At 45.1% G+C, this 23,330-nt stretch overlaps 1 protein-coding gene across 2 annotated transcripts; it reads left to right on the top strand.

The window, feature by feature from the left end:
- The first annotated feature begins 1,874 nt into the window (after positions 1-1,874).
- Positions 1,875-22,000, top strand: LAMP1 (lysosomal associated membrane protein 1). Of its 2 annotated transcripts, none has more exons than XM_070408558.1 (9): positions 1,875-2,092; positions 7,255-7,376; positions 9,180-9,396; positions 9,498-9,656; positions 17,563-17,855; positions 18,557-18,682; positions 20,221-20,287; positions 20,365-20,535; positions 21,062-22,000. In XM_070408558.1, the coding sequence occupies exons 1-9, from the start codon at positions 2,041-2,043 to the stop codon at positions 21,199-21,201; spliced, it is 1,347 nt and encodes a 448-aa protein (XP_070264659.1). In that variant the 5' UTR covers positions 1,875-2,040; the 3' UTR covers positions 21,202-22,000. The 2 variants fall into 2 exon arrangements, with proteins under 2 accessions (XP_070264659.1, XP_070264660.1); XM_070408559.1 differs by having other exon boundaries at positions 1,877-2,092; positions 7,252-7,376.
- Positions 22,001-23,330: the final 1,330 nt, after the last annotated feature.

Genomic DNA, 23,330 nt, shown 5'->3' with positions numbered 1-23,330 from the left:
CCAACATAGGAAGGAGCTTCAAGTGGAAAAGACAATTCAGAGGTTTTATTGTTTCTACACTCAAGTTTATTTGGTAGTTTTTAATTTTTTTATTGCTTTCAGCGAGGAAGGAAGAGGGAGAGAGAGAAACATCAATGATGAGAGAGAATCATTGATTGGCTGCCTCCTGCACACCCCCTACTGGGTATCAAGCCTGCAACCCAGGCATATGCCCTTGACAGGAATCGAATAAAGGACCCCTCAATCCGCAGGCAGACACTCTATCCACTGAGCCAAACCGGCTAGGGCTATTTGGTAGTTTCTCATTATCGGGAGAAAATGAAAATATTTTAGAATTCCTCCAATTTACCTCTGGATTTAACAGTCTACTTCGTAGACAACCCAGGAGGCTCAAATAACATTTTCACATACTGGACCAATACCACATGCTAACAAATTATTGTTCACAAACGACTTCACAGTGAAAGTAGAAACAGACCCTCGACTGAATAGTTTCTCTTTCCTGCAATGTTCCTCATTGGGTGGCACTTCACCTAGTCGAGCGGAATTCTGCTGTTTAAACACCTGCCTCATCTGGAACAACAACCAACAAAAAAATCCAAAAAGATCCTTGAAAACACAAACTAGGTATCACCAAACCTACTCTTTAGTTCCTGCCCCAAACAAGAGAGCACAGCCCAACAAGTCTCTGCTTTCTCTCGGAGCCCATTGGCTCCTCCGCTTCATGACTTTTTCTAGCTGATTCCATGTTAGAAGCTGGAGGGAAGGGAAGGGAAACTGGACAACATCTACAAAAAGCGAATAAATTTAAGAACGAAGGAAAAAAGCGATGCCACGATCAGGAAGGAGGGGCAAGGCAGCGAAGGCTCGAATCAGGGGAGGGTAAGCGTGACGGGGCCAGGGACTGGGCAGCAGGAGGAGGAAAGGGAAAGGGAACAGAGAGTCTCTGGTCCAGACAAACCACAGGCAGGAGGGATGGAGGGAGGGAAGGTTCCAGAAACAGAGCCGGCGGTTTCCTTGTCTGCGGAATGGATGGGTTCTGCGGAACGGACTGGGGCTTCCTAACTCTTGTGATAAACGCCACCCCACTCCTGTTCATCTCCAGGCGGGTGTCACGGCTGGGGAGCACCGTAACCTCTGAATCTCCTCCAAGTAAGATTTTTGTCTAAGTAAATTCTGTACTTTGTGTTTAAAAAGAGGATTTTTGTGTTGATTTCAAATATGAAGTGTACTATTCACAAAGCGTGCTCAACCATCCCACCTCCTTCCTAACCTTCGCGTTCATCCTCCGTGAGAACAGTGGAGTGGAGGAGACCCAACGTTAGAAGCGTCGGGATGTCGCGTCCTAACTACCACCTAATCCCCCAAGAACGTTCCTTCCTGCGGAAAGCCTCGCTCCTCGCGGGTGGGACCAGTCCTCTCCTCGCCGAGAACCCCCTCACAGTCGCTGGGTCACTAGGAGGGCGAGTCTCCACCGCGCCGACCCCTCGGCACGTCCCTGGGTTCACACTCATCTTAACCGCTGGCGGCCGCCGGCTGGTGGCTCAGGTACCCCCTACAGCCCCGCCTCCCGCCCCCTCACCTGCAGGCTCCCGGGACGCCTCCTCTACCCCGAGCCACCGCCCACTTTCCGCCTCGGGCCGCGCGGAGAACTGGGCCAGGGACCTTGGAGCCGGGCCCGAGTCACGCGGCTCCGCGATCACCCGCCTGGCGGTGTCACGCACCCGACTGCAGGGCCAGTGGGAAGCGAGCGCCGCGCGCGAGGAGGACCCCGCGCTGGAAGGCGCACGGCCGCCGGCCACCGCGCACTCTCGCGAGATCTGGGAGGTCACGTGATGGCGTGGGTGAGGCGACGCTTCACGTGACGGGCGCCGCCGGCCGCAGGGTCTCTTTTCTGCCGCGAGCATCGCAGCTGCTGGGCCTCTTGACCGAGGGATCTGCCGCTCTTACCCCGGCCCCCAGCGTTTTCCCCTGCGCCCATCCTCCGGCGGCCCCACCACCCGACCCCTCGGGGCTCTCGATCCCGTGGCCCTGGTGCCCATGGCGGCCCCCGGTGGCGCCCGGCGGCAGCCGCTGCTCCTGCTGTTACTCGGTGAGGGTCAGGCCAGCAGCGGGCGTCTGCGGGGAGGGCGGAGTGCGAGAGGGCAGTGGGCTGCGCGGTGGGGCTCGGGAGCATGGGAGCCCTGCGGGGAGGGTGTCTCCGGGGGTGGGGTGGAGTGGGGGGAGAACTACACGGAGTCCCGGGGGCTACAAAGTCCGGGAGCTGCGGGCTGGGCCCGGGGGACGGGCGGACCCGCAGTCGTCCCCGCACACGCCCAGGTCCGCACGCCGGGGTCCGGCCGGAGCCCGCTGGTCGCCGACTGGGGAGTCGGGTCCGGGGGCCGAGAGGCGGACGAGGGAGGGGCGAGGGTCTCAGCCGCGGGCCTGCTCCGCCCTCGGGCCACTGAACTCGTTTTCTGGGAGGTGGAGTGGGTGAGAGTTGGGTGACTTGGTGGTTTCTGGAAAGTGTGCTTTGTTTCTGTAACTTCCGGGCGAGTGTGGGCTCGGCCTGAGGTCCAGGTGAGGCTCTGCGCCCCGAGACCTCAGGACCCGCGCGGTCCCTCGGTGCTCGCAGCGGGCGGCCCACCTGGTGCCGCTTCCCACACGGGTGCGAACCGAGAGAGACTAGGCGGCGTGGCGACCCTGGCCTTGTGGAGTTCGTCCTTGGTGCTTTCACCTTTGCCTGTGTTTCAGGAGGGCCTGCGGCGCTCACATGTTGCTGCGAATTTAAGTTTGTGTTGGGAGGACTTAAAGGTACCCTTAGGAGTTTAGGAGAGCTCATGGGGGGGAGGGGGGCGACCTGCGAGGCAGGACCAGGCCTCGGCTTCTCGATGGCAGTGCTCGCATCTAGTGAGTCCTTGTGAAGAGCTGCTGCCGCTGTTCTGTGTGCTGGTGCCCGTGAGCCAAAATGCGGGTGGCCCTCCCCCACTCTGTGTAATTCATAGAAGCAATCGGTGGGTGCTCAGTACTTGACTGATGGAGGGATTTTATTTTCATTTGTCCTAATAAGAAAGAGGAATATGTGCTGTTTGTTGAACGGTAATCATGACATGGCTTGATTTGAAGTCTGTTTAGAGGCCATCTGTGTATGCCACTCTGTCTCACTCGCTCCCAAATAAAACGGGAAGACTTATCTAAGGGCTAGGATCTGAAATAGGGGGGTTCACGTGAGTTAAATAGATACACACACACATTTCCTGCCCACACATTCTTTAGATACCTCTTAAGTTTCCTCTTACTCTAAAATTCTGTTCATTGTGATCGAATAGATTTTGGGTTGCCGTTTTCGTTTTGCCTGTTATGTAAAATTCGTTCTTTGAGCTGCAAGAGCCACAAGCGATGACCTTATTCCAGCAGTAAACCTGAAGCCTTGCCCTTCACTGGCAGGTGTTACAAGAGGAGTTGCTGGAATAAGTTTTGTCATGCCAGAACGGCTGCATTGTGATTTATTAGAAGAGCTCACAAGCATTAGGACTTGGATATTTTGTTTCATGTTTTAAGAACTCATCTTAAAAATGAAGAGGGGAAGTTCATAAGTTCTCTACATTGCAATAACTTGGAGTATTGTGTATGTAATTAGCTTTTTAATGCCCATTGCATCATATCTTTTAAGTTTTATATTCAACTAAAATCTAACTTTTTAAAAAGGTCCATTAACTTGGATTTAGGTCTATTTTTTTAAAAAAATGTTGATTTTTAATGCACAATTTCACCAAAAAGCATATTTTCTAAAAATAGAACAAGCTTCTAAATTACTAATTCCTCCTGCATTAATGAGTAGAAACTACTTACACCTTCTTTTGTATCATAATATAATTGAGTGTGACTCTTTAAACCATTGATGTCAACCAGGTGGCTTCCTTTCCCTTTCCAAATGAAGAACTCACTACAGCGGTCGCCAGTGGTCCGTGAGGTCCTAAAGGTTGGCGACCACTGATAGGAAGGAAGTATTAGCTTTTATGCTAATTAATGTTATACTTGCTTGTGGGAGTTTTGTCAGTTATCCCAAGTTTGCAACCAAATTCTTTGGTAGATTTGAGATCGAAATGTTTTGGGTTCATAATTTTGAATTTACATGCTATTTACAAAATTGCAGTCCCATTCCAGGCAGTATTAGTATTCGCTCTGTTTGCGTCCACAGAACTTGACTACGTGCTACAGCATGTTCTTTTACTAGAGCATTGATTCAGCTGAGTTACGATTATTTTTACACGTGTATTTCCCTTCCCCATCTTACAGCCCAGCTCATGCCTCACACATAGTAAGTGCTCAGTACATACATACAGAGATGTCCAGTTTTACAGTAGTGGTCTCTAACCAAACATGCATAAGTCAGCTTTTTAGAAATCTACATACTCATGCCCCGCCTCTAGGGATTGTGGTTCATTTCAAAAGTGAGTGTTTCATAATTTAAAGCATATTTGCTTGCTCAACGAGTAAGTGCTGGAGAGAAAGTATGGTTCAGCCATGGCACTCACCCTGCAGCCAGCCCACACTAGCATGGGTGAACATGCTCTGAGTCAGCAGACCTGGCTCTACCACTCACTAGCTGTGTGACCTTGCACTAGTCAGTTAACATCTCTCTGCCTTAGTCTCTACATCTGTAAAGGAGTCAGAATATGTCTACCAATTAGGATTGTCATGATAATTTATCAGTGATGTGCTTGGAGCTATAATTGGCACATAGCAAGTGCATTACAAGTGCTTGTTAAATAAAATAATTGACATTTTGTGTCAGGTACTAGGATTCAATGATGAACTTGATAGATGAGGTCTGTATAGCACTGAATGTTTAAATAATATTAGCTAATATAGTCAGTGCTAATGCCCTGTACTGAACACACTGCATGTTGTTGGCTCAATTTGACGCTCTAATGACCCTGTTGTGTCAGCACTCTTATTTCCATTTTGCAGGTACCTAAACCCAGGGTTTGGTAGTTGCTACTGGCCCAAGGTCACATGGTAGTGGGGGAGTCTGTCATAGAACCAAGATCTCTCTTACTGTCAAGCAAGCATGTTTCCGATAGCCGCATTTGTTTTTAAACATGGAATTTCTACAACTAGGAATATTTTAAAGGAATAGGACAAAGTTATCCTTTATTTAACCCCTGGAGAAATGGTCGAGTTCTCATTTGAGTGAAGTACTGCTAGAGATTAGCAGTTGCCAGTAGGCCAGGGAGCTGACTTTTGAGAGGGACACCCCTCAGATTACTGCAAACATTTTAACTGGCTTGACAAGAGTCTTTTTTTCCTCACCAACTGCCACTGTTACAGAATTCTTTAAAAAAAATAAACTTATGATCATTAACATACATAATAATCTCTCAGAATATTATGTTCTAATCCTCTTGTAGACATTTTTCTCTGGATCAAAATTGGCTTCTGGGGTAAGTTTCTTGTTTTAATAATTGGACATTTCTGGGCCTTTCCAGAATAAATGTGAGCATCTAGTGCTGCTAAAGCTTATATTGTTTTAGTAATACTTTGTTTTTCTTTGAAAGATCAGCTCAACATATTTCTAAATGAAAAAATTGTATGATTGAAAGGTACTTAATGTGAAATGTTTACTAATGAAGTGCTTTGAGTCAGTAGAAAGTTTTTTTTTTTAATGATTCAGGAACTGTTTTATCAAAGGGCAGCTTGTTGAGAACTGACCTATGTGTGCTCCCATGGGAGACAGGGACCTGCTGTGCCCATGTCACATGTGATTGAATATGACAGACTCTCCAGCGGAGGGACCAGGGCTAGGCCTGAGGAAGCATATGCACAGGGCAGGCAGTGGCCCAGGGAAAGCGCCCATGCTTTAACACGCTTTTGCTTCTGCCTGCCGGCCCTGCTTCTCCCTCTGGTATGCTTACCCATCCTCTCAGAAAGCACGTGTTTTAAAAATCTTTACTGTGTCAAAAACAAGTTATGGAATAACTTTCTCTAACTTTTAAATAAAATATTCAATTTATTGGAAATGCTTTTAGTATAATCTTGCCCAAGTATTTCAGAGATGGGTTAAAAATTTGCAAATCAAAACAGACCAAAAAAAAATGTGCACAGGTTTTCCAGTCTACCATAGTTTGCTTCATTTTGGTGTAGCAACTTTTCTTTATGCACATGGATTTTGGTATTTCCTTTACCAGAGGCTTATGGGAAGATATGTGAGGATTCTGGCTATACCCTTTACTTTAGGCTTGAATTGTTGGCTCTAAAGATTTTGTTTTGTGAAAATCTCAAGGGTAAAATGAATTGGTTTCATTGGAGACATTTACTTTGCCAGGGACAAGGGATTTAGAATGACATATTAATTGAGTGTCCTCTGAGTATGCTGCCTTCAGAATGTGCAAGTCATATTTTACCCTTAGAGTGATCAGAGCCAGGTGTGGAAATGCTTGCTTGGTAAAGGGCGTGTAGGAGCTTGTAGCAGCAGAGATGGGGAGGAGGGAAGAGAGGAGCACACCACTTCTGAATGTTATAGTACACTGATGGCTGACAACTCTTTGGTTTTAGAACTAGTGAAAATACTTATTTTTACCCATCTATGAAAGAACAATGTGCTAAAATGTACCACTTGTAAAATTACCTACTTCTGTACTGTGCTGATCAGATTACATTTGCTAGTAAACTGCTTGATCAGGGTGGTGGGATATGAAGAAGCCAGAGATGGCACTGGCCCTGAGAACTTACTTAAAGAGGTATATTTAGCAGTGATCACTCTCAAGCTCAAAAGACCCATGAGAGTTTCACTCTGTCCCATGCCCCTGACATATGGAGGCCCTACCTAGACAGATTGACTGAAGTCCTAAGGTCACACAGCCAAGTCCTGGCTCAACTTAATTACTGTTTTTTTAGAACCTTTCTGAAATCGGGCAAAAATCTTGGATCTTTGAGTCCATGACTTTTCTTCCACACCACCAGTCCATGGGAAGTAAAAACATATCTAACTTTAAATATTGGTCTAAGTCTACAGTGAAAGATACCATCAGCTCTTCCATGGATTTCTGTAGAAGGTCAATATTTAGGTTGAATTGTGCCTCCATGACCCCATGGAATTTCCTGAGGAACCAATGTAGAGCACTTATGCCCGTGGTAACCCAGAAATTAACATGTGACTTCCTGATCAGTATTCTAACAAAATCCATTATTGCTACAGTTAAAGACAACAGAAATATCTCAGGTATTTTCTTAGAGATGTTTGGTAATTTTTGTCTCTCCTGGAGTTAGCAGGCCTTGTGTATGGTGCATCAGCAGTGTTCTTTGTGGTGAAGGATGGCAACGGGACAGCTTGCATAATGGCCAACTTCTCTGCTGACTTCTTGACCAGCTATAATACCCAGAGTGGCTCCAAGGTAGGAAACAGCACATGTGTACGTGCATGCATGTGTGTGTGTGTTCGCACATGAAAGAGAGATTATTAAAAATTTTCAAATGTTTGAAAAATGATCCCTCCTTGTCATAGTTATCTTGATGTATGCATAGTTCCTTCTCAGCTCCTCAGTAGCCTGTGCTGTTTATATACTGAAGTTCCAGTCAAAATATACAAACCGTTTTGTGCTCTGCTTTCACTATTTTACTATGAGCATTTTTCCCCAGTTTTCTTTGTGATTATCTTTTGTAATACTTCATTATGTTAATCAACCTAATTTGTTAAACCATCCCACTATTTGTAGTTAAGTATATCTGTGGAATTTACTCTATATGAACTATTAACACTCCACAATTGTATATAAACAGTTGATGTGCAGTGCCATGAGCATTGTGCTAATTTGATTAAAAGGTTTTTGGTTGTTTTGTTAAAACAACTCTGTACTTCTACAGGATAGGCTTTTGCATTTCCTAGATTTCTAACAAACAGCATTTGTTTGTATTTCTTCTTTCATCAGTTACCTATTAATGACATTTCACTTATTCTATTTACCATGTACTCTTTTAAATATATTCTTAATTCAAATTTTATTTCAATTCCTTCTTGTAACCACCATTTTTCTTTATCTCCATTTCGATAGCATCATATTTTTTTACTACCACTCAAAGGGCAGCAGTGGGGCCCAGGATTGCTGGGAAGATCAGCAGTTTCTTTAGAGCGCTCTGGACTTTGTGCCAGCTGCTCAGCCTCATTAATTCATTTGTACTGGTCTAGATACAAATGTGGTCTCTGTCAAAATAGAAGAAAACTGGGAAGGTTTTGTTCTGTAGAAAAGTCTCAAATTCTAAAGACTTGTCTGAGCACCTTTTATTTTAATTTCTATTCACTATATTTTGTGCTTGGATTTTTAAAATACTGTCTTGCTATAGATTAATTATTACACAAATGGGATCATCCCTATGCAGTCATGTGCCTCACTATTTCGCAAAGCATGTCTTCGTCACCTCGTGTAGTTCTGTCTTTTTTTAGGACAGCATTCGCATGCAGCTTAACCATAGTTCTTTTAATCAGCCCAGTTCATTTTGATGGACAGTAGGTTGTTTTCTAGTTGTTTGTTTGCATATAATAGTAAATTAAAACAATTCTGTGTAAACACCTTAAAGAGACATACTCTAAACATTTCTATGGCAAACAAGTAGTAATAGCCTTTTTCAAATAAAAATACACACTTTATCTTGAAACCCAATGTTAATTATTTGAGTTTACTAAGATAATTTTAGTTTTAATTCTATTCTGTTGAAAGTTAAAATTATATTATTGAAGAATTTGTAATATGAAAAATTAAGTCAACTTCTTCTAGCACTTGAATTACTTTATTTTTTTAATCCTCACTCGAGAGTATGGTTTTATTGATCTTCGGAGAGAGAGAGAAAGAAACATTGATGTGAGAGAAACATCAACGTGCTCCCACCAGAAATCAAATCTGCAAACTAGGTATGTATATCCCTGACTGGGAATGGAACAGGCAGCCTTTTGGTGCAGGGGACGATGCTCCAACCAATTGAGCCACATTAGCCAGGGCTTGAATTGCTTCTCTTACTGAAATGTAATGCTGACTTTCTTTGTGTTTTTTGTTTATATTAAAAATACCTTAACAGTGGCATCTGAGATGGAACTGAGGAACTGAGTTTATGTCATACTTTCAAAAGATCTTTACTTAGTGTTTCTTAATCCCTTTAATAACCTACATTCTAATTGGGTTCTGTTGACATTGTGTTTGTTCTAGAATTCGACCTTCAAACTGCCACCTGGTGCAGAAGCATTAAATAGCAGCTCCTGTGGTAAAGAGAATGCTTCTAACCCCAGTCTCATCATTGCTTTTGGAAACGGACATACACTGACCCTCAATTTCACAAGAAATACTACACGTTACAGTGTCCAGATGATGCGCTTTGTTTATAACTTGTCCGACACACAGATTTTCCCCAATGCAAGCTCCCAGGGTAAGAACAAAACTTGACCGAATATGAAGTGAAGAAAATTGGTTTGGAGTAGTGTCTAAAATTACTTTTAACTAAGTAATTAAAATGTTATTCTTTTCTAGGACCCAAGACTGCAGAATCCATACCTGACATCATGGCAGACATAAATAAAAAATACAGATGTGTGAGCAGCAACCAGATCCACATGAATAATGTCACTGTCACGTTCATTGATGCCACCATCCAGGCATACCTTTCAAATGATAGCTTCAGCAAGGAAGGTAAGACCCTGCCCTTGGCCCTAATGTCATTAGTCTGACTTCACTGAACGCAGAAGCAGCTTTGTGCTCTGGTGCCTGGGAGAATTATGTACGGATGTGATACAGGGGGTCCGCGGGGGTGAGGCCGAACGGAGTCCTAACAAAGCATGCCCGACTCCGGGGACGGTTCAGTGACGCAAATCCAACTTTATTGTGTGAGTGCAGCAGTATATATAACATTCCAGACCAATCAGAAGTTTACAACATCCATAGGGCAACCAATAGTAGGAAAGATCAGGGTACTATGTAGGGGCTCTAGGAGGTCAGCTTAGGCGGGCGATGCCACTTCCTGGTGTGCCGAGGAAGCTTGTGCAGGCAGAGTGTGCTCACGCCATTGCATCTGCCGCAGCACTGAGATAAATCTCCTGAGCTCTTCCCACACGGATGAGCATCTGTATAGCTGGGGACAGAGCAGGTAGCTTCTGTCTTAGAAGAGCTGTCCACCAAACCTTTTTTCTCTTTAGAGATGACCTCTTTAGATTAGGGAGGACAAAATTGATCAAAAAGGGTAAAAGGGCAAAGCAGTTAAGCCTCTCTGGGTCTTCCCTTGTTAGAGCTAATGGAGTCCAGGGAGCTCAGGCAGACCCTAGGGCCAGATGGTGAAAGGACTAGGAGTGCCTTTCTGAGGGTATCATTACATACACCCTCACACCCCACGAGGCACCTGCCAACCCAGCTCCATGGTCTTGGCTAAGGTAGTCAACCTCTCATTTCCTTCACTTGTAAAATAAGGATAATAACTTGTGTTAGAAGGTTGTTAGAATTAAAGGAAATTTATGCAAAGTGGGTCTCTCAGTGCCTGGCACAGAGTAAGTAATAAATAGGGCTGTCATTTTACTATGACTTAAGAAAATTCTCTTCCCCAAATTCCACTAATCAACTAACAGATTAATGTCATTTTTCTAAAGAGTGAGGGGATAAGGGGTTGATTGCCTTGGGGAAGTTGTCTCTGCCTGCTAGAGGGTGTGTTAAGGGTAGCACCTCATTCTAATCTTTTTGAATTTATTGGGGTAACATTGGTTAATCAGATCATGTAGGTTTCCAGTGTACAATGCTATAATATATCATCTACATATTATATTTTGTGTTCACCACCCAAGTCTGGTCTCCTTCTATCATCATATATTTCCCCAACCTCCTTCTACTCTTTAGACCTGCTGGGCCTTTGATTTGCATGGTTCCCTGGTGGTCTTGCTTGAAGGCTCAGAGTGACTGTTGGAGAGTGGCTAATTTGCACCATCCCAGAGCTAATTAGCAGGATGAACCAGTCAGCCCTTTTGTGCAGCTTGTTACAGTCCTCAGAGACAGGGGTACTCCTAGCAGGGCTGCCAAACTGGGCTGCAGGCCTGGTCCAGCCTGCCTCTGGTCTCTGTATAGTCAGTAAGCTAAGAATGGTTTTTATGCTTAAAATTTAAGGTTAAAAAAAATGAAAATAATATTTCATGACGGGAAAATTCTTTGCAGTTCAGGTTTCAGTGCCCATAACTAAAGTGTTGTTGGAACATAGCCATGATCATTCACTCACCTATTTCTGTGGCCATTTTCATGTTCATGGTGGCAGAGTTGAGTTGGAACAGACACCCGACAGCCACAAAGTCTAAAATGTTTAGTATCTGGCCCCTTACAGAGAAAATTAGCTGACCCCTGACCTAATGGGAAGAGTGTTAGTAACAAAGCTAGGACTAAAAGAAACCAAGTGTAACTGGGAGAAATACAACTAGTAGCAAGTGTGCAGGGCTTACCAGTGGAGACCTGCGCAAGCTGGAGCAGCAGGAGATTCTGAAGGAAGTGGGCTTGACCTTTCCACCAAGCAGCCTCTTCTCAAACTGGGCGTGGCGGGCTGGGTGAGCGTGCAGCTTCCCAAGGAAGGGCTGATGGAGTGCGAGGACTTTTCCTCTTGTGTTGGCGTGAGCAGTGTTTGAAGGCAGTAGGTCTCGGTGTGTGCACACTCTAAGGTGCACCTCCTCAGGCATATGAAAGGTGACTTTAGTCAGACAGTAGCTAAGCCAGTGGCGGTTAGATCAACAAACTAAATACTTGAAGTTATTTGTGTTCACAGTGATAAATCTCCCAACTACCTGGGTTTCATACCTAGCCAAATACATCTGGGTTGTATCAGTCTCTGGCTCAGGTCTCAAGAGCAGAAAAAGGGAAAAGCAAAATCTGTCAGGTCTTAGGAAATCATTGCATCTCTGGCTTGCTGGCTCATTGCAGGGACCTCACTAAAATTGGGCCTGAAAGTGGCCGAGATACAGCTCCTCACTTTCCAACTTGTTTTCTTTTGCTTCAAAGGCTTCCGAGCACAGAGATGACCAGTCCTCCCCTAGCGGGCTCCCCAGTATGGTGCTTTGAAGTGAGGTGTCACGCCACCGGGGATCACACAGGCAGTGGAGCCCTGTAACAGGACTACCGTTTCTAGTCTAAGAACAGATGTGACAGTAGAGGGACTAATTTTGTTTTGGGGTTAATTAATTGCTTTTTTTTTTTTAATAGACTTTATTTTTTAGAGCAGCTTTAGGTTCAAAACAAAATTGAATGGAAAGTAGAGATTTCTCTCATGTCCTGCATGGGGTTACCTGGGGCTTTGGGGTTTTGGCCTTCCAACCTGCGAGTCCTGGGTTATTTGGAGCTCATGGGTGCCACCCACCATGTTCCTTCAAGTTGGTGGTAAGAAGTTTGGTCATTGAGCTCACCCTCACTGGACGGGTCTAAGACATCATACCCACCTCCCCATGTTTCGTGGTTGCCCCCTCTTACCAAAGCTTGATTCAGTTTTGTTAAATCCACCTGTGCCAATATGTATGTACTTTAGAAAGGAAATCTTCTTTTTCAAAGACACTAGAGCACTCTCTTAGTAAATTCTACTTGGCTGAGGAGGGTTAAGAAGCATCCTAAAGTTACCAGGTACATGAATATCCTGTAGAAATCGAAGTTTCCTTCTCTCATCATTGGCAGGAAAGCTGGGTGAAGTCGAGAGCTGCTCATACATCACCTCTCACACAACCGTGACTTCCTGCTTGACACACTGTTTTATAGGATTTGATCCTTCAGTATCCTGGGTCCTAGGATACGCAGGCTGCTGTTCAGGGTGGAGGTGCTGGGTGGGGAGCCTCTGGATCTCAAATATGGACTGATGTTCCTTTTTTTTTTTTTTTTTTTTTTAATATATTTTATTGATTTTTTACAGAGAGGAAGGGAGAGAGATAGAGAGTTAGAAACATCGATGAGAGAGAGACATCGATCAGCTGCCTCCTGCACATCTCCCACTGGGGATGTGCCCGCAACCCAGGTACATGCCCTTGACCGGAATCGAACCTGGGACCTTTCAGTCCGCAGGCCAACGCTCTATCCACTGAGCCAAACCGGTTTTGGCAGGACTGATGTTCCTTAAGGAAGGGTCTACACTATACACTATAGTAATTGATAACATGACCTAAGATTTACTTTCCAATTAGTTAATATACAATGTTATACTACTTTCAGGTATACAAAATAGTTATTAGACATTTTATATACCTAATGAAGTTAATCTGAATTTTTTAGTCCTCACCCAAGGAAATTTTTCCATTGATTTTTTTAGAGTGGAAGAAAGAGGGAAAAACAGAGAGAAATATGGATGTGAGAGAAATACATCGATTGGTTGCCTCCTGCACATGCCCTAACCAGGGCCTGGGCGGGGGAGGATCCTGCAACCAAGGTATGTGCCCCCGACTGGAATCGCTCTATCCACTGAGCCAAACCAGCCAGGGCAATCTGAATTGTTTTTAAAGCTCAACTGCTAACATGTTGCGAGGTTACTCAACTTATTATGAACCTAACTCAGAGTCTGATCCTTGGGGAACCTAGCCAGCCAGCATGTCATTATACTATTTTTTATCTATTCTCAGTATCTTACTGGGTATTTTTTGACAATGGTTGCTATTAATGTTATTTTGTAGTTAAAGAGACCATCATTTTCCCTAAAAGTATGAGATTTGGCATAACTAACCTCATGTATTACCAAAACAGCATAAATTGCTTTAAAATACTTGATTTCTATTAGAATTGAGCCATTTCTCATTTTTTATCTCCTTTTGTGCCAGTTTCACTCCTTTAATTCTTAGGTACTTTGTTTTGTTTTATTAATCCTTACCCGAGGATATTTTTCTATTGATTTTTAGAGAGAATGGAAAGGGAGGAGGAGAGACAGAGAGAAACATAGATGTGAGAGAGACACATCAATTGGTTGCCTCCTGCATGCACCCCATCCAGGGCCAGGGATCGAGCCTGCAACCAAGGTGTGTGCCCTTGACTGGAATTGAACCTGGGACCCTTCAATCCTCGGGCTAACACTCTATCCACTGAACCAAACTGGCCAGAGTGGTTTGTAGGTACTTTCATGTTGTTTTTTTTTAAAAATATTTTTATTTATTTCATAGAGAAGAAGGGAGAGGGAGAGAGAGACAGAAACATCAATGATGAGAGAGAATCATCTGTCGGCTGCCTCCTGCATGCCCCCCTCTGAGGATCAAGCTCACAACCCAGGCATGTCCCCTGACCAGGAATTGAACCGTGACCTCCTGGTTCATAGGTTGACACTCAACCACTGAGCTACACCAGCCGTGCTTTAGGTACTTTTAAATATTTTTCTTGTCAACTGAATTCCCTGTTTCAAGGAAAAGATCCCAAGCCAAATATGTTAAGCATATTTTTATATCCCCTACTCTGTTCTACTCATGGATCCTTAATAAATTGTTGAGTTAACACGTTTGCAATAAATCATTAAATTTTTGGTTATAAAAACCTGGGTAAAGTTTTATTTTTATTTTTTTATTTATTGACTTTTAGAGAGAGAGAGAGAGAGAGAGAAATACAATTTGTTGTGTCACCCATGTATGCATTCATTTGTTGGTTCTTGTATGTGTCCTGTTCAGGGATCGAACCCACAACTTTGGTGCATCAGGGTAAAATTTTTATTAGATAAACTGTATGTTCAGGTCATTAGAGTGGGCTTCTGTGTTTGTACTTAACAGTAGTGTAGTAGTCACCTTGTCCAGAAAGTCCTTGTTTATTTTGCCTTTACATTTGTATCCTTTTACCAAATAAAAACCTCAGCTATTTAGAGATTTTATTTTAAAAGGAAATAAATGACAAGCCAAGGCTGCACTGACTTTCCTGTCAATTTTGTTGATGAGGATAAGTTCTGAAGAAAATCAGGTATTTTCTTTCCTGAAGGTCTGCAAAGTAGGGTAGATGATTATCATTCTGGAATGCTCTCTCTGGAGGCTGGAGAAAGCCAGGTGAATGAGTCTCACTCTGTTCATCAGAATTGGATTTCTGGGCCCAAGCCCACACTGGGTTAATGGATTTGGGGTGAGTCTCATACAGGCATCTGCACAGCTCTTCACCCTCCTCTCCCATTGTTTTCTTTGTGGGGAAAACTAATGGTGACCCAGTAGCAACTTCTGGATCCCCTAGTCTTTCCAGAGGCCTTCCCACAGGTGGCACTGAATATATTCAGTGCATTTTATTTGTGACTAGAGGCCCAGTGCACGAAATTCGTGCACAGGTAAGAGTCCCTAGGCCTGGCCGGTAATCAGGACCGATCTGTAGGGTGATTGGGGTGCCCCCACTGGCACCTGCCTTGGCTGGTCTAGCGCCACCCGCTCGCGGGCCCTGCATCCTGCTGCCATCAGTTGCCTCCCTCTGCAGGGCGACCGGTGGGGCGATCAGGGGTCCCCCGCTGGCACCCGCCTTGGCTGGCCTGGGGCCTTCAGGCTGGTGGTAGCTCCTGCGTTGAGCGTCTGCCCCCTGGTGGTCAGTGCACGTCATAGCGACCGGTCGTTCTGCCATTCGGTCAATTTGCATATTAGGGTTTTATTATACAGGATTATCTCCCTTGTGGCTTGTTTATGAGCCTTCTGCAGGAAGGGCTTTGTTATTGGTTAGAGAGTGGACTTTGCATTTATAACTCAGAAGGAAGAGGGCATTTTATCCTTACAGATTTCTAAAGTTCTGCAATTTTCTGACTAGGGATAAGATCTAAGGGTGTTTATTCATGTTTCCCAGTTGATATTTTGTAACCGGCTTTATGAACACAGTGGGTGATTGTCAAATCTCAGTGTAGGTTACTTTCCCTCAGTTGTTTGGTGCAGCCATCTAGACCAGAACTTGGAGACTGGCCTGTTCTCTTTTTTGTTTTGGTGTGGTTTTAATTATGTTGTGTTCTGTAACTAGTTTTAAAGTACTGAGGGAGCTGTTTTTTAAAATGCAACTAAAACGTCCACCTGTAGCTTAGCTCGGGGTAAGAAGTGGACAGTGTTGGCCAGCACGCCCTAGGTTGGAACATCTCCGGCAGTATTTGCTGTACCACCACTAGCCCAAGGTTAAACCCTTTCTGAGGTATTTCCCCAGGCTTTATCCTCTGTCTAGAAAGGCACTTTAGTCTCTAAGATTACATTGTGGGAAGGGATTGAAGGGATCCTGGGTGAATTGAACTTTCCAGAAAGTGTGTCTAATTTTCCCTGTGTTACAGTTTTGTGGGGTGAAGTTTTCTATCTCTCCTCCCCTAAGTAGATGGGATATGGAGGCAGAATTGGCAACTGAAAAAGTTACATTGAAGTTTCATTTTAATTTAGAGAAAACAGGTGGTGGGTAGAGTTACACAAACTACTGACTGGCTCCCTACAAGGATGTCTGAGCCAGCTTCCTTGGCTCGGCCTAGCAAAACTGTGGGAAGAGTCAGAATTGGATGGAAATTGTATGAATATTATATTCAACTTCTTGATTGTCTACAGAAACAAAGTGATAAAAGAAAGAATCTAATTGTGGTATCCTAGAAGTGCTGCAGGTGTTATAAAATGTTAAGTAATATGAAATCTTCACAGGAAGCACCTCCTTCCTGTCTATTCCTGTAGAAAATTTTGAGCTATTCCACTGTGGGTTCCATTTGCTTTGATTTTGAATATAAATTTTTGTTGTAAACAATCATGGTGGGTCAAATTCTGAGGGACAGAATCCCATTCAAACTCCTCAGCATCTCCTCTGGTGGAACAATGTGGCCTCTCCCCACAGACACCTCCCCCACAAATCTGACTTCTGGCCACCAAGTTGCTTTGCCATGGCCTGTCTGTACTCCATCCTCCCTCAGGTCCTGGATTGTTGTCTCCTCTTTTGGGATTTTTGCTCTCACACTTACTGGGCCTTCTGCCTACGTGAGAGTGCCTGCTGGAGCCCTCACCACCCTGCCCCAAATAAAAACCCACAGCAGCTGACCGACCCTGTGCACTGAGTCCCAGCCTGCAGGGCCACCTGCCACCTATCCTTCCAAGGCCTCTCTGCTCTCCCATGGGCCTTGTGCTGATGGCGTTAGGTTTGTGTGTCTGGTGTCTGTCTGTCCCTCCTGAGCGTATGAGCTCCAGGCCCCTCTTCTGTTCTGTGACTGTTTCCAGCATCAGCAGTAATAGCTCAGAGAGCTGTTTCAGGTGGTGTGTGGCTGACTGTCCCACTGGCATGTGAGAGAGGTATGGTTTTTAACTTGACCGCACGTAGGAAGGGAAGGTTTGTCAGGCAGCAGAGGATAGATCTGTGAGCATGGGGCTGCCCCGAGGCTGAAACGGAAGTGTCCACTTAGAACCATCACGTGGCAGGAGTAGGGACAGGAACTGGACACTGCCGTCCCCCTCAGCCTGCTGTATGGGACAACAGTGCCGGCCTGCCTGTATAATTTACTCCTGTTCTGAGGGGTGGGGCTATTTGAGAAAGTCTGGGGTTTACAAGGAGCTCAGGGAGCTAGAGCTCAGGGTTGCTGTGGCTCCTGTTTTTAAGGAACCAGAATTTCACCTTCCTTCCTGTGAACAGTATGATTAATCCCTCCTTGTTTCTCCAGAGACGCACTGTATCCAAGATGAACCTTCTCCAACAGTGTCGCCAACATCTGCCCACCCCTCGTCATCCCCTCCCCACCCTTCACCAACATCTGCCCACCCCTCGTCATCCCCTCCCCACCCTTCTCCTCCCCACCCTACCCCTCCCCACCCTACCCCTCCCCACCCTTCACCGTCCCCAGTGCCTGAGAGCCCCTCAGTGCACAAGTACAACGTGAGTGGCACCAACGGAACCTGTCTGCTTGCCAACATGGGGCTGCAGCTAAATGTCACCTACAAGAAGAAGGACGACAAGGTAGGCTGAGCCCCAAGGAGCCCCTTTCTCTCTGTGCGCAGCAGTGTTGGTGCACACAAGTGTTGGAAATCCGTGTGTGTGCAAGGCCTTTCAGAATACAAGTCAGAGGGAATAAAAGTCAGTGTGCCTGTATCTGAAGTTAGCTTACTGGCCACAGCCATGCACACCCCTGTCATAGTATGGCAGCTTTCCTCTGAAACAGCAGAATCAAGTCATCCTGACAGAGACAAAGCATAAAATGTGCAGTGTTTGGCCTCTACAGAACAAGTTTGTTGACCCCAGAGAGAATATTAAATTTTGCTTAATTCTTACCACTCAGACATTAAAATGTTATTTTTATGCTTTTCCTTTGAAATAATATTTCTCCCTAATGACAAACTCTGTGGGGCTATGTCAAATAACTTGCTTGTGATGAAGGTAAAGTGTGTGACCGCTGGGAGACGGGTGAGAAGGGCACTAGGATCTGCTACACCTTTCCCACAGGTATGGGCCATTTTGAAAGTAGCAATCAGAAGTAGCGCTAAAAATTGTTTTTGATTCCAGAAATCTGCACTAGCGTAAACTTTTAGTGTTTTTCTTATAGTTTTGGTTAAAATGAAAGTGACCTTGAAGTTACTGTTTTTTAGGATTGCTTTTGTTTTTCAACAATAGAGGACCCAGGGTGGGAGATGGAATGGTAACTAGTTTGCTTTTCTTCGTAGACTGTGACCAGAGTATTCAACATTAACCCAGATAACACCAAAGTCGGTGGGAGCTGCACTACCCAGCAGGTGACCCTAGAGCTCCAGAGTGAGGCCAGCACTTTCCTAGCCTTCCAATTTGGAAAGGTGAGTGTCCCTGTTCACTTCACTCAGGGCTTCAGTGCCAGACCTACCTGGCATCTTAGCATGCATCTCACTGTGGTTTTTGTTCTACTGTGTTTGCTCACGCACTTGGTGCCTCATGGCCACAGTGCCTAAGCCAGCCGTGGGCAAACTACGGCTCGTGGGCCGAAATAAAACTAAAAAAAAAAAAAGACCGTACCCTTTTATGTAATGATGTTTACTTTGAATTTATATTAGTTCACACAAACACTCCATCCATTCTTTTGTTCCGGCCCTCCGGTCCAGTTTAAGAACCCATTGTGGCCCTCGAGTCAGAAAGTTTGCCCACCCCTGGCCTGAGCTGAGCACACCATGTGCAAGCCAGAACGAAACTGAACACAGGTCCTGAAACCCAGAGCTCTGCCTTGGGAAGGATAAGTCTTTTTTTTTTTTAATATATTTTATTATTTTTTACAGAGAGGAAGGGAGAGGGATAGAGAGTTAGAAACATTATCAGCTGCCTCCTGCACGACCCCTACTGGGGATGTGCCTGCAACCAAAGTACATACCCTTGACCGGGATCGAACCTGGGACCCTTCAGTCCGCAGGCCAACGCTGAGCCAAACTGGCCAGAGCAGGGAAGGATAAGTCTTTTCTCTGCCTTCCCTTTGTCAGTCTTTTTGGACCCTTAGCTCCCCCTCCCCCTTTCTTGTTTACAAATGGACCTTCATTCCTTTATTCATCAGACATTAGAGAGTGCCTGCTGTGCCCAATTGCCACTGTTAGCACTAGACTGCAGACAGTCTGTGTAGCTGCAGAGAGGGAAGGGGTGACTTCAGGGCGGAAGCTCAGCTCAGCCTCTCTCACCACTTTACCGAGAAGCAGCATCTCTGTATTCTGTACCTCTTTTCTTTTTTTCTTTTTTTAATATATTTTATTGATTTTGTACAGAGAGGAAGGGAGAAGGATAGAGTTAGAAACATCGATGAGAGAGAAACATCGATCAGCCGCCTCCTCCACACCTCCTACTGGGGATGTGCCCGCAACCAAGGTACATGCCCTTGACCGGAACCGAACCCGGGACCTTTCAGTCCGCAGGCCAACGCTCTATCCACTGAGCCAAACCGGTCAGCGCTGTACCTCTTTTCTTCATACCTACCTAAGAGGAATCATATAGAAAGTTAAATATGGGAAGAATAGAAGTATAACTTATGAATACTTATAATGCACTATGCTGGTGAACTGTTTAACAGTTGGGTTTCTCATAATAAAGTTTAACTTTCCTCAAGCTCAGTAAACATTGGGGGGTGGGGGAGCAGAGTTTACCTTTTTAGAGTAAGGCTTCCTCAGTCCTTTTAGCAGAAAATCTGATTATGTAAGAAGATGTGGAAGGAACTAATCAGAATTTGTGTTCTTGATATTTATATGATGCTTTTTACAGGCATGATACTCTGCAGTTTCATTCTAAAGCTTAGAACTATGATAGATCAAATTTATTACCAAAGTTTACAACAAATGTGTGAATATGTTAACTGGTTAAGGATTATCTTCTTCTCTTTAAGAATGCGAGTTCCAGCCGTTTTTTTCTGAAAGAAATCCAGTTGAACATGACTCTTCCTGACGCCAAAGGTAAGATTCTCCACAATTCCCCTGCCCATCCCGCTGTCTCGGAGCACTAATTCTCACATGCCTACATGCCTTTGCAGTGCCCACCTTCCAGGCCTCCAATAGCTCGCTGAGAGCACTTCAGGCCACTATGGGGAATTCCTACAAGTGCAACGCCGAGGAGCACATTTGGGTCACAGAGGCCTTTTCTGTCAACATTTTCAAAGTGTGGGTCCAGGCTTTCCAGGTAGAAGGTGACAAGTTTGGGTCTGGTAAGTAGCATTGAAGGCAGCGTTTCAGACTCTGAGTGGGCTTCAGCAGGCTTTGGTTCTGTTTAGATATTTAACAGCTTCTGTGTTGCAAGGAGGGGGTGGGAGTGCAGGTTCCCTTTCCCAGCCTAAGAGAGTTTTAGAGCAAATTCCCCTTCCTGTGTTAGCTTGCTTCCAAAGTGCCCAGCATGTCTCAGCTGTGAGCATGTCACTATTTGAGCAAAGGCAATTCTTTTAACAAGTAGTGTGGCTCTTCCCCCTATTAAATTGGGATATTAAAGTGCTGTTTGGTGAGTTCAGTGTCCAGAAGGGCCCAAGCACCTAGGACTGCACACTGACCATAATTTCCTAGCCACACAGAATGCCCCACCTCTGTAGGAGCTTCTCCAAGTGATGATTGATTGAAATTGGAGCCTCCTCCCCTGCTGGGTGTGGCGGTGGGCAGAGATAGAGAGGAGGGAGAGGCCTCTGTGGGGTCCACATGGTGACAACCCACGTGCACGTGGTGTGTTCTCGCTTGTCTCCTCAGTGGAAGAATGTCAGCTGGATGAGAATAACATGCTGATCCCCATCGCCGTGGGCGGTGCCCTGGCAGGGCTGGTCCTCATCGTCCTCATCGCCTACCTCATCGGCAGGAAGAGGAGCCATGCTGGCTACCAGACGATTTAGCCCGGCCGCAGACCAGCAGAAGCTGCAGGGCTCTGTTCATTTCCCTGAGCTTAGGTTGATGTTGAGGGAGGCACACTTTATTGCAAACTGATTTTCAGATCTGCTTTATCCAATGTGAAGTTCATCTTGCAACATTTACTATGCACAAAGAGTAACTATTGCAATGACGGTGTTAATTTTGCTAACGGGGTTAAATATTTTGCTAACTGGTTAAACGTTAATATTTACCAAAGTAGATCTTTAAGGGGGGGAGGGTAAGAGTGCTTTTCTAAATGGGCACTGGCTCCACTATCATTTGACTTTTTAAGGTTCTGGTGTTTAGTTTCTCTTCATTCTTGATTCAGATATAAGCCTTACAAAGGGAGGTTCTCTGGTCTTAACACAACTGATGAAGGCTGGCTAACTGTTAGACTGACACAGTTCATAAATTAGTAGACAGAAGTACTTCAGAAGAGGAAACTCTGGAATGCTTAAGTTAAGCTTTAGAAGCCAAGACAGGCCTGGCCCCCACAGGCTGCATAGCTGAGCATTAAAGCGATTGGTCTTTCCATGCTCTACCACTCAAGAGCTGGCACTTTTTTAAATAGAAAAATGGGTGTTATTTTTACTTACTTTTTTTTTTTGTAAAGTGATTTTCAATCTTCTGTTTGAGGTTCAGGGTGATCCTGTGTCTGCACTTGTGTACAATAATCTGTTCCACTCTCTGATTTATCCGCTTGCAGCTCGGGTGGGCTGTGCACTGAGGATCCCTTCATTTAATGCATTGCCGTAACAATGCTAATAAAATGTCTCTTTCTTTCTTTGTCTGGACCTGTGCTTTTGTCAGCTCTCGGGATGAATGGTGGAGAGCATTGTGTAAGCTGGGGTGGAGTGGTGCCAATAACAACTGCACGTGGGGAATCTGCCCAAGCCACCCTGCCTCTAGGAGAGCTGATGTGTAGCCAGTCTGCTGGTGGCAATTTGAGAACATGAGTCATGCCTAAAGGTCGGTCTTCAGTTGTGACAATGCAGCCATAGCGTTGTCCTACCCACTCCATGAGAGTGAGGAGGGGAAGAAGATGGGCTTTATCTGGTCCTGCTGCAGGCCCTGCGTGTTGTTCTTGGAGCTTACAGAGCAGGTGCTCAAGTTTTATTTAATCTTAACTTTTTTTTAAAATATATTTTATTGATTTTTCACAGAGAGGAAGGGAGAGGGATAGAGAGTTAGAAACATCGATCAGCTGCCTCCTGCACACCTCCCACTGGGGATGTGCCCGCAACCAAGGTACATGCCCTTGACTGGAATTGAACCTGGGACCCTTCAGTCCGCAGGCCGACGCTCTATCCACTGAGCCAAAGCAGTCAGGGCTAATCTTAACTTTTAAGCAAAGATCGGTGCCCTCTAAGGATCTCTGGGCCTTGGTGGCTCAAGCTGAGGGCAGCCTGCCTGCTGGGTGACCCTGGGACTGGAGTATCCCTGGCCACCTGCACCCCAGAATCTGCTGTGGGTGGGAGGAAATTTTCTTTTGTATAGCTGAGGTAGTTCTGGGTGGTTCTTAACTCAGTAGCAGTCCTTTTCAAACCAAGCATAGCAGTATGGGGCCATGTGACAAATACCAAGATGCAGCAGGATTGCAGTTAGGCAGTCTGAAAGCTGCCTGGGGATGGGGTCCAGAGCCTGCAGGCAGCGGCATGACGTACAGCCTTAGTGCATCATGAGGTTCTTGGATTTTCATTTCCCCAGTCTGGACAGTACAGACACATTATGCCTGATCCAGAACTGAGAAACCAACAGTTGGCTGACGGTCGGGTCTTAGCAGGTGTTTCAGGGTTTAGAGAGCATTAGAAATGGCCAGTGTAGAAGTAGTGTTTGTCTGGAGGGGCAGAGATTCCCAAGAACCCAGACAGCCCGGATGTTGAGACCATGCCCTAGAACAGTGATGGCGAACCTTTTGTGCTCGGAGTGTCAGCATTTTGAAAAACCCTAACTTAACTCTGGTGCCGTGTCACATATAGAAATTTTTTGATATTTGCAACCGTAGTAAAACAAAGACTTATATTTTTGATATTTATTTTATATATTTAAATGCCATTTAACAAAGGAAAATCAACCAAAAGAGTTCGCATGTCACCTCTGACACGTGTGTCAT

The sequence above is a fragment of the Myotis yumanensis genome, unplaced genomic scaffold (assembly GCF_028538775.1).
Source record: "Myotis yumanensis isolate MYYU_CA2020_CCGP unplaced genomic scaffold, mMyoYum1.0.hap1 SCAF_3, whole genome shotgun sequence".
Taxonomy (NCBI): domain Eukaryota; kingdom Metazoa; phylum Chordata; class Mammalia; order Chiroptera; family Vespertilionidae; genus Myotis; species Myotis yumanensis.
The sequence above is the reverse complement of the archived record's forward strand: the minus strand, read 5'-3'. Positions and strand labels throughout refer to the sequence as shown.